Source organism: Dendronephthya gigantea, unplaced genomic scaffold (assembly GCF_004324835.1).
Source record: "Dendronephthya gigantea isolate DGI-Jeju-01 unplaced genomic scaffold, DenGig_1.0 000130F, whole genome shotgun sequence".
In the NCBI taxonomy this organism is placed as follows: Eukaryota; Metazoa; Cnidaria; class Anthozoa; order Malacalcyonacea; family Nephtheidae; genus Dendronephthya; species Dendronephthya gigantea.
The window spans coordinates 504601-516840 of NW_021163140.1; the positions used below are offsets into that span (position 1 = coordinate 504601).

Genomic DNA, 12240 nt, shown 5'->3' on the forward strand with positions numbered 1-12240 from the left:
TTTTACGTATTTTTATTGACTTCAACTCATTTGTCTGGGCTTCCTATGGTGGTCATCATTAAAACAACATCATTAGAACTGAGTTTTCATTTCATAGAATGCACTTTTTCGCTCCGTATTGGCTAGTACTCTTAGGAGATTTCACTTTACGCTATCTTATAGAAGATCTAAAAGATTAATATAATTTATAGCTTTAATTTCAATATATTTTCTACTACACTTTTTTAATTCTATTCATGCGTGTAAGTCCTTGCAGTACGATCAATCAATATCACAGTGTGATATACTAAATAATTATAATGATTTTTGCGCATCGCTCTAATTTGTATAGTGCTTACATTGACCATTGCTCAGTTTAATCTAATTTGCGCACTTTTATACTCCTGAGAGCAATTTCTGCGCTAAGTTATGGATTGTTATACAAATCATTCCTTCTGCTGTATTCAAACACTCAGTTACCATGTCATTAATATCATGCGGGTTAACAAATAATTATGAAAGTATACATTCAAATTTGTAATAAATTTTCACTGTGATAAATTTTTAATAAAAGTTCTGTCAAAAATGTATAAGACGACGCAAAGTGTTCGCACAACTTTTCACCTGCTTTGTAAATTATACGTTATTTCAGCCATCGCATGTTGGAAAAAGCAACGTTGGCGACCTCATTCATGTCATGATGTTTAAGATTATAACTTTGATCTTACTTATCGCTAAAATGACATGTATCATTTCTCAAAACTACTGCTCTCAAAGAGTTTATAAAGCTATTAAAAAAGGTGTGTCTATTCTATCCTTGCCAGATCCTAAACCATGCAGTCATTTGTTTAATGTTTCAGAACAATTTCCTTGTACATTTCCCAACCTATTTGCTACTTTTAGGAGGGTCGACTTTACGCCCAGACGAAACCAAATCAAATCATACCGTCAACTCAGAGTTTGTCAAGATAGAATGTCTCGAGCTCTGCCAAAAGGAACCAAAATGTGTTGGATTCAACTACAGAGACAAGATGAATGTTGTGAACTGCCAACTGGCCAACCTCACTGGCAAGACAAATCACACCGCAATGAAGGGAGAAGGAGAATGGATATTAATGAACGATGATAAAGGTATTGCCGCAAGATCATAATGTAAATAGGCTTTATTGCGCACATGCATTATCATATAAATATATCTCGCTTTATCAACTAAATAACTCTTTACAAATAAGAACATGGAATGATGCATACAATGTCAAAATGTGATGTATAACCTTTTGAAAGATCATGTTCCTATTCTGCAATATTTTTAATATTTCTTTCACATTTCGTAATTGCATAGCTACCAGCTGCGCCTATCTTTACAACGAAGGAATAAGACAAGATGGTATTTACACTATCAATCCTGACGGCCAGGGATCGTTTCAAGTCAGATGTGATATGAGCATCGACGGGGGAGGCTGGACCGTGTTTCAAAGACGAGAAGATGGAAGTCAAGATTTCTACCTTGGATGGTCAGACTATAAAGCAGGCTTTGGTAATTTGAGCGGCGAGTTCTGGTTGGGCCTTGATAAAATACATCGTTTGACGAAATCTGGCCAAAACGTTCTAAGAGTTGATTTGATGGATTTCAATGGCGCTAAACGTTACGCTAAATATGAAATGTTTAGTGTGGCTGATGAATCAGACAAATACAGATTGAATATTGCCAGTTATTCAGGTAAAACACACGCCAGATAAATTTTGTAAAGCCTATCTGTATTTATATTAAGACGAGTCAGTCCGAGTTGGACGCTTGATATCAAACAATTATTCGCCGAAGGCGAGCTGATTATCGGGGAGTATTCACCGCGACAAAGTCGAGGTGAATATTCCCCGATAATTACTGAGCATCAAGGGATTACTGAGTATCATGGTATATGAGTTATCCCGAGTAGCAAAACCAATATAGCGAACAGTTTTTCTCAAGAGTGATATAGAAGAACACAAAATAGAAGAATCAAAATAGAAGAATCAAAACACATTTTCAAGTCCTGTTCCCAGAAATTAAAAAATATTATTCATGAAAACGGGCTTTTAAGTTTAATTTAATATGTAAACATTCAACCAAAGATTGACTAAAATGAAATCAATAGCCGATCTAGTTAAATTTTTTTATAAATGTAACAGTAATATCACTAATATGGTAAATCCTGAAAGAGTGCATTAAACATAAAAATACGGTGAACTAAAAAATTGAATTTATTACTTTTTGTTTATTCTCACGAAAGGAAACGCAAATGATTCCCTTGCTTGGCACAATGGAATTCAGTTCACTACCAAGGATAGCGACAATGATGTTCAACTACGGAATTCTTCTTCGATATTCCAAGGTGCTTGGTGGTACAATAAAGGTCATACATCCAACCTCAATGGCCTGTACCGGGGTGCAGATGAGACACATAACAATGGGATAAAATGGAGCAAATGGCATCGTTATTCAATGAAAATGACGGAGATGAAAATTCGTCCAAGTCAGTTTTAATGTATTCCTGCACCACCATTACGAACAAACATTACCTTGTTTTCGATGCTTTCAAGCACGTTATATATCAAAGTATAGTAATGTAGAAATAGTAATATAATGATATAATAATATATAATATTATTGTATGTTTGCATGGTAACATGAATAAGTGATTTAGCTTGTAGGTACACCACGTAAGTATTTAATACAGCAAAGCTTTCGGTCCGTTAACCTGGGCCTTCATCAATACAATTACCTAAATGTGCATTCACTGGTAATTGCACTGATGAAGGCCCGGGTTGATGGACCAAAAACTTTGCAGTATTAAATAATTACGTGGTGTACCTACAAAGTAAATTACTTAATAATGAAATTATATAGTTCATGTTTAAAACAAAGTTACTATCTCAAGAGGTCAAAAAGAGAAAAACAATGCAATTGCAATCGTAGTAGTTTCAAGGATTTTTTTGTAGCTAAAAAAATCCAACTCACGGACATATATCCTTCATGAATACGAGCTTACTGCTTACGCTGTCTAAAAATTTGACTTATATTGATCTATACAAAATGATGTGAAGAAAATTCTTGATTTATACATAATGATGTTCCTTCCAAAGATAACGTTTCACGCCTATAGAAACAAGTGTATTGATAATCCAAAGAGTAAAAGACTAAACAATCAAAATGATGAACATTATACATGCATGAATAATGTATGAAACCCCTCAAGAATTTACTTTTCCTTTCACTTGCTTTCATAACACCTCTGGGATAACACGTTAATTGTTACGAATGTTTTAGAAAGCGAAATTGGTGAAATGCGATCATGTTTAAGATAAAAATATTATCAATTCTTGCTGGTGATTAAAATTGCATGATCACTCCACAGCTAGAACTGTTTTCCCACGATTCACAAATCATTAGAGACGACTACGACTAGCCTATGTATTCATTTCAAAGAATGTTTTGCCATGTCTTAAATCAGACGTGATGCGGTGAATCAACCGTTTGAAAGAAATTTTCCCCTCGACATTTCCCAACCATATTTGCTACTTTTAGGGAAATTAGGCGCTCCCACTTTACGCTCATATGAAATCATATAATTAAATCTGATAAATCATACTGTCAACTCAAGGATTGTCCCAATAGAGTGTTTCGAACTCTGCCAGAAAGAACCGAAATGTGTTGGGTATAACTTCAGAGAAAAGATCAATCGCAGGAATACCGGTCTGAAAAGAATGACAGGAATAACATCTAATTTTTTTACACATGGTCTTTGATGAAAAGAAAGTCGATTGTAAATCAAAATCCCGACGATTACATGATTCATATAATATCATCTTAGTTACGTTTACATAATCGTAATATTATTTAGCCCATATCACACCCTCTGCCAGAGGAGGACTCGGCCTGGATCTTGCGGGGAAAAATCATTACAGAAGGGTGAAATATTTCGCCGAATCACCTGAGCGTACAGTGGGTCGATAATGTCTACATTGTAATTGTGACTTTCGATACATTTCCCCTACCTTATTTTGTATATTTACACATATGCGTGTAGTGCACGCAAGATCTCGCGTGAGATTTAATTAATGTCAATATCATGATTTATAATAATCTTGTATTATATTTTATATGTTTTTTCGGAAGTGCTGTCCTTGATCCCTATTGATGTGTAAAAATTTTTAATTAACGTTTGACTGTTCTCTATATTTAGTTAGTCCACAATGACTTTACGTCCACAACTATAGTTAGTCTACGATGTTTCTCTCGTAAAGATAACTTTTTTAGCTCGAAAAATTGTACTTAGCTGGCTATAATTCGACGAGATTGGTTCTTTTCTAAGTTAATAATCCAACACATGTTCATCAAACCTTCTGTATTCACACATTGAGAGTGATATATTTATTGTTGGTGAAACTAAACTTGACGCTACTTTTCCCACCTCACAAATTGCAATCCCCGGCTACAAAGTTATACGAAAGGACAGAAACAAACATGGGGGCGGCCTTGTTGTCTATTTGCGATCAAACATTATTTCAACCCGTCTGGTCCATCTTGAATCAACATCTGTAGAAACCATTATTATCAAAATCAGCTTAGACAAGAAGTCATATCTGTTAATCGCTGCCTACAGACCACCTGGTCTGTGTAAGTCAGTTTGGTCACCCGAAATTCAAAGAATTTTGGATGCCGTTACGATAGATTTTACTAACATATTACTCGTTGGTGATCTAAACTGTGATCTAATGAACCAAGATAACAATATAGGTTACGATGCCATGGACCTCAAAGATATTTGTGATATTTTTGACATGGACTGTATTATAAATGAACGAACCAGAATAACAAACACGACAAGTACTTTGCTTGATGTCATGCTTACAACATTTCCTCAAAATTTTATGGCATCGGGAACGATTGATACTCAATTAATCGATCATAAACTTATTTATTCTGTCATGAAGACCAAGCTTGCAAGACCAAAGCCAAAAATCATCAAATATCGTAGCTATAAATCTTTTGACGCAGCCAAATTTCGTGACGACATTGTGGCAATTCCCTTTCATATTACTGCAGTTTTTGATGATCCTGACGATGTTAATTGGGCATGGAATAAGCTATTGAATAATGTAATTGAACTTCATGCCCCGTTGAAACAATGCACTATTCGTGGTGATCAAGTACCATTTATGACAAAGGAACTCCGCAAATCAATTATGACACGTAATCGCCTGCATAGAAAATTTCTTAAATCAAAATCAACGGATGACTGGGAAAATTATCGCACTCAAAGAAACCAAACCGTCACGCTACGTCGTCGTTGTATTAAACAATATTTCAAGAATAAGGCTGAAGAGGGGACTAAGAATCCACGGGCATTTTGGTCAACATTTAAACCCTTTCTACATTCAAAAAAATCATATATCCGTACAGATTTCCACCTGAAGGAAAATAATACCGTTGTTACCAATAAGACTGTAATTGCAAATATTTTGAACCAGCACTTTGTTAATGTTGCCGCAGGATTTAATACATTGACTGCTCTGCATCGTGATTTACGACAACACCCAAGTGTGAAAGCTATATATGAACATTCATTTAGCAATTCTACATTCCAATTTAATACCATCAGTCCTAACGAAGTGAATAAAGTTATTAACGATCTTAAACCCTCCAAGGCCCTAGCTCATGATAATGTCCCAGTCAAAATATTAAAGTGTGGTGCTCCAGTGTTGGCGAAACCTTTATCGGGACTGTTAAATTATCTTATTAAAAACAACAGTTTCCCTGTTGCAATGAAATGTTCAGATGTCACTCCTATTCCTAAAAACTCAAAGGCGAATACTAAAGATCAAATACGCCCAATATCAATTCTACCCGTTGTTGGCAAAATTTATGAGAAATGTCTCAACTCTCAGCTATCAGCCCATTTTAAAGATCAAATGAGCAAATATCTTTCCGCTTTTCGCAAACATCACAGCTGTCAGACTGCATTGTTACACCTTATAGAGGATTGGAAACATGAACTGGACAATGGTTCAGTTGTTGGACTTATCGTGCTTGATTTAAGTAAAGCGTTTGATTCTTTGCCTCATGATTTATTAATTGCCAAACTTCGAGCTTATGGCTTTGATGAAGCAAGTCTGCAACTTATGAAATCATATTTGTCTGATCGTTACCAAAGAGTTGAGATTGATGATTGTTACTCAAATTGGGAACAGATCATAAACGGGGTTCCACAAGGATCAATACTGGGACCAATTCTCTTTAACATCTTTATAAACGACTTCTTTTATACCACTAAAAGAGCCAGTCCACATTCTTACGCAGACGATACCCAACTGTATCATTCAAGTAAGGATCCTCATATAGTGGTACATACACTTAATGAAGAGCTCACCAAAGCACATACTTGGTTTTCAAATAATGGTATGAAAGCTAACCCAGATAAATATCATGCAATGATGCTCGGTAATTCATCTAATTATGATAATTTTGAAGTAGACGATTACATTATCCCTGTAGAGGAAAACATCGATCTGCTTGGTATTTACTTAGATAATAAGCTAAAATTTGATAAGCATATATCTAATCTTTGTCGTAAGGTTAGCTCTCAACTTGCTGTTCTAAATCGATTCAAGAACTTAATATCAAGTGATGCTAAAATGAAGATCTACAATGCCTTCATACTCTCGCATCTCAACTATTGCAGCATTGTATGGAATCATTGTGGTGCCCGGAATCAACTAAAACTAGAGAGAATTAACAAGCGTGCTTTACGTTATGTCCTTAACGATAAGACTAGCGATTACGATTCACTGTTAAACGAAAGTAACACTGTTTCACTTAAACATCGTCGCATTCAAGATATGCTTATCTTGGTCTACAAGTCCTTAAATGAAGAAGCTCCTGCTTATGTACAAGAACTGTTGCAGAAGAGAACATACACATCTCTTCGTGGTGAACTTAAATTAAAAATACCTAAAGTTAGAACTACTAAGTACGGTTTAAATTCTTTTAGATACTGTGCACCAAAGTATTGGAATGAGTTATCTGACACTGAAAGAACAGCTATAAACCTAAACTCTTTCAAATCATTGATAAGGAAAAATATATATATGGTTTTAGATTGTCATTACTATAGATATGTATTCTTTTTTAATTTTTATTTGTATATAACTTTTCAATAATTCGGAGATACTAGCATACTTTTTGCTAATATAAATCCGAATTCAAATAAAGTTTCTATCTATCTATCTATCTATCTATCTATCTATCTATCTATCTATCTATCTATCTATCTATCTATATCTATCTATTGAGACGAAACAGTCTTAAAATCAGGAAAAAGGTTGACACAAAACAATAAATTTCATTATAAATTATCATTGTGTAAATTGTGGGGTAGTGTCGCAGCTCCTCGCCAGAATGATTTTCATTGCCTGAACTTCACAATACATTTCTGTTTCAACCAATAGCATAGCTTCGTTCTTTAGAAAGCATAGAAAAGCATTATCTAATTCGACGAAAGCTTCCGAGAACTGGGACAGTCCCATATTGTTTAATAAAGATTAGATGAATAATATATAAGACGGCGCGAAATTTACCTTTATTTTCACCGGCTTCGCCGATAATACGATATTTCAGCGACCTATTGTTGCAGCAGCTGGCGAACTTATTCTCCGGCGAAATTATGTTTACGATAATAACTTTATTCGTACTTTTGGTGAAAATTGGATGTATCATTTCACAGAACTGGTCGCCCAAGGTCTATAGCATCATTAGCACAGATGAGTTATCATAGAATGTTTTTGCAAAGTCTTAAACCAGATATGTTCTTATAGCCTTAAATCACTTTTTCTCTTCGTATTGTCTACTCTTATAGAAGGTTTGACTTTACGCCCAAGTAAAATGATATCAAATCATGGTCAACTCAGGGAATGTTCCAATAGAATGTTACGAACTCTGCCAAAAGCAACCGAAATGTGTTGGATTCAACTACAGAGTCAAGATCAATGTTGTGAACTGTCAACTGACTAACATCACAGGAAAGACAGATCACGTCATAATGAAGGGAGAAGGAGAATGGACACTAATAAAAGGTAAAAAAACTGTGTTAAAATTTCAGATCTGCAAAACTACTGCCTACAACGCTGGTATGGAAACAGCATATAGAAATTAATGAGGTTATTAATTTCTATATTAATTGCTATACTATATACTATACTAATTAATGCTTGTCCTATGTAAAGTTTCCAGCATGTTTGGCGCTCATATACAAACATTAAACCATACAACCATGCTTTGGTTATCATGTCAAATACTTTGACATGGATAACCACGTTGTTTTATTGGTCAAATGCTTGTCCTATGTAAAGTTTCCAGCATGTTTGGCGCTCATATACAAACATTAAACAATATAACCATGCTTTGGTTATGATGTCAAATATTTTTAAATGGATAACCACGCTGTTTTAATGGTCAAATGCTTGTCCAATGTTAAGTTTCCAGCATGTTTGGCGCTCATATACAAAACAATAAACAATATAACCATGCTTTGGTTATGATGTCAAATTTTTTGAAATGGATAACCACGCTGTTTTAATGGTCAAATGCTTGTCCAATGTAAAGTTTCCAGCATGTTTGGCGCTCATATACAAACATTAAACAATATAACCATGTTTTGGTTATGATGTCAAATATTTTGACATGGATAACCACGCTGTTTTAATGGTCAAATGCTTGTCCAATGTAAGTTTTCCAGCATGTTTGGCGCTCATATACAAAACATTAAACAATATAACCATGTTTTGGTTATGATGTCAAATATTTTGAAATGGATAACCACGCTGTTTTAATGGTCAAATGCTTCTCCAATGTAAAGTTTCCAGCATGTTTGGCGCTCATATACAAATATTAAACAATATAACCATGCTTTGGTTATGATGTCAAATTTTTTGAAACGGGATAACCAGGCTGTTTTAATGGTCAAATGCTTGTCCAATGTAAAGTTTCCAGCATGTTTGGCGCTCATATACAAATTATTAAACAATATAACCATGTTTTGGTTATGATGTCAAATATTTTGAAATGGATAACCACGCTGTTTTAATGGTCAAATGCTTGTCCAATGTAAAGTTTCCAGCATGTTTGACGCTCATATACAAACATTAAACACTATAACCATGCTTCGGTTATGATGTCAAATATTTTGAAATGGATAACCACGCTGTTTTAATGGTCAAATGCTTGTCCAATGTAAAGTTTCCAGCATGTTTGACGCTCATATACAAACATTAAACAATATAACCATGCTTGGTTATGCTGTCAAATATTTTGAAATGGATAACCACGCTGTTTTAATGGTCAAATGCTTGTCCAATGTAAAGTTTCCAGCATGTTTGACGCTCATATACAAACATTAAACAATATAACCATGCTTTGGTTATGCTGTCAAATATTTTGAAATGGATAACCACGCTATTTGAATAGTCAAATACTTGTCCAATGTAAAGGTTCCAGCATGTTTGGCGCTCATATACAAACATTAAACAATATAACCATGCTTTTGTTATGATGTCAAATATTTTGACATGGATGATCACGCTGTTTTAATGGTCAAACACTTGTCCTTTGGCCAAACATATATGTACTGAACATAACTAATTTCAATCCATTTGTAAACATAGCGGATTTATCAGGACAGATATCGTTGGCCGGAAATTAGAATACTCATTTCTTTGAATTGGTTATATACGTTGAAGAAGTAAAAGTTACGACAGTAGTCAAAATAAGACTCACTGCATATACTTGTAAGCAAAAAATACAAATATTATTGCTAAAAATATTGCTTGTAAATTTGAGCGAACTTGTCGTAATGTTGAATTTTATGATATTGCCCCCATCTAATACAGATCGCAGCCTTTCAAAATAGAATTCTTTCAACTTCACTCGAAACTGAGAAAAGGAATTACTATATATATAGCCTGCATAAATAGTATATTATTAGGTAAAGCATTCCAAGTATTTAAAATACGCATGAAGTAATAATCTCTAAAGCTATAGACGTTTTTGGAGTATAGTCAGAGTTGTCGTAAATAACGGCCCGAAGACGAGCCTTTACGAGCGCCTTGTAACTCTAGCACTGGGGCCGGTGTATTAAGCTCGTTTAGCTTAAACAAGGTAGATACGTCAAAATTAAATAACACTCTTACGTCTCTCTCGAATGAGTTAACTTGAATATTACGCACTGTCAGCACTGAATATGTAGTTGTAACCAGTATCTTTGTATTAAGGACAAACAATATTTAATTCCCTTGTTGAATAAAACGATAGACTTGCTTTTTATTTTGAACTTATCCGCTGTTTAAGCAAAACGAGCACGATACAACCGGCCCCAGAACGTTAAGTAACAGGATAGATCAGTAGTATATACATATATATAAGGCTATTTTGCGTTTAAAAAAGAGTATTATTAAATCTAAATATTCCAGCTTATAGCTAATAATAGATTATAAATTTACCTGAACAAGTCGTTCACGATAATTTGCCTCCAAATAAACATGAATTAGTTATTTAGTTGCTCAACTGACGTTGAACAGACTGTAGTGATAAATTATTATGGACTGGGCAGCCCACAATTGGCCACAATAGCCAAGATGGTATTTAATAAATGCTATATTATGCTATATATGTAAAGGGACTTAAGAGCAATACCGGACATTTTTAAACAAAGTCACGTTTTCTTCTCTTAAGCTGCATATACACACTTGAAAAAAGAGGCTTCAGGAGCCACCCCCCTACCTCTCCTAAAAAATCGTCATTTATTAAAATTCCCTTTTTATAACCATTAACGAGTACGAAAGTTTTTTATATGCTTGTAGCAACTACGAATGCGAGCAAAGAATTTGTTAAAACTTTCATAAAAAGACAAAACCTCGACGTAAAACTTCGAACTGTCCGAAGTTTGATAATTATAAAAGCCATCATATTAATATCCTAAGAGGGCGTTGTTTAGCTACAAGTCATTTGAGAAAATAAGGCTGTGCAGTATTCGTGTTATTCTTCGTCCAAAATTCTGGACGAAGCAAACAGCAAGGTTTAAGCGGTATCTATATATAATGCGCGGTTCGGAAAAACTGTAGTCGCGCGCATTAAATACCGGTTAAGTCTTTTTGCTTCGTCCAGAATTTTGGACGAAGAATAGCACGAATACTGCAATGCCTTATTTTCTCATTTCCCCCTCCCCGAGAGCAAGAGAAACGAAGATAAGAAACGAAAATAAGGCTCTGCTCGCAGGGTAGTAAAACACACGCCAGATAAACTTTGTAAAGCCTATCTTTATTGGATCAGGAACTGGTCCCTAACCGCTGCTAATCTTGTTGTTGTTGTTGTTGTTGTTGTTGTTGTTAGGGGGCGACGCTCTTTAAAAAAACCCTAAGGATCTATCATTACTTGTTTGATCGGAATTAAACTTGGCACAACTATTCTAAGCAATATTCCGCATCGATTGACGCGGAGTTCGAATTTTTACTTTTGACCGTTGAAGCAAGTTACAAGCAATTCTTGACTATATGTGCAGCAAATAATATATACATATAATTAATATTCAACCTACATATCATTAATATTCAGCCTATATATAAGTAAACGCAAACGATTAGAAATACATTGTCCTCTCTATTGTTGTAAATACAATGCAGTTCTAAAAAACTCGGTCACGCAGTTCCTGGTCCACTATACAGGGTGTATCAAAAAAAATGTCCCAGAATGTTTGCAGAATTGGGTAAATTTTTGTGTTCGTAGAGATAGTTAAGACTTATCTGGTATACCTAGGCCAAGTTTGGTTTTTCATTAACAAAATTAGGTTACCGGGGGGGTGGTTCCTTTCCACTGATATTGAGAGGGCTTGCGCGCGAAAATGTGAAGCTGAAATTGAGATATTATTTAGCTGTTTAAAAGTAGAAAAGCTTTTTAATAAACTGTCAACGTTTCAGGAAAAATAATGCATACTGGGAGCAACGCGCGACCTCTAAAGGTGACAAATATTTCATTGCGCGCAGTGGATTAAATGCATCGTTGATTTTAGCGTGACCGATCTCATGTAAGGCTGGGCAAATGAATAAATTAAAGCGAGAAACTGAACACAAAAACAAAGCGAATTATTCGTGATGTTAATCCTCAGCATGTTCACCATTTCATTCTAAGCAAACTGCTGATTGTCTGAGCATACTAAACACTGAACAGCGAAC

At 34.8% G+C, this 12240-nt stretch overlaps 1 protein-coding gene across 1 annotated transcript; it reads left to right on the forward strand.

Moving 5' to 3' along the window:
- The first annotated feature begins 694 nt into the window (after positions 1-694).
- On the forward strand, positions 695-2570 carry LOC114536132 (fibrinogen C domain-containing protein 1-like). The gene is made up of 4 exons (XM_028557482.1): positions 695-779; positions 883-1110; positions 1322-1699; positions 2250-2570. The coding sequence occupies exons 1-4, from the start codon at positions 719-721 to the stop codon at positions 2501-2503; spliced, it is 921 nt and encodes a 306-aa protein (XP_028413283.1). The 5' UTR covers positions 695-718; the 3' UTR covers positions 2504-2570.
- Positions 2571-12240: the final 9670 nt, after the last annotated feature.

Excerpts from the sequence above, each read along its gene's own strand:
- LOC114536132 (XM_028557482.1), top strand. The coding sequence starts at position 719 with ATGACATGTATCATTTCTCAAAACTACTGCTCTCAAAGAGTTTATAAA. Across the intron at positions 780-882 it reads TTATAAAGCTATTAAAAAAG|GAGGGTCGACTTTACGCCCA; the intron begins GTGTGTCTATTC and ends TGCTACTTTTAG. Across the intron at positions 1,111-1,321 it reads ATTAATGAACGATGATAAAG|CTACCAGCTGCGCCTATCTT; the intron begins GTATTGCCGCAA and ends GTAATTGCATAG.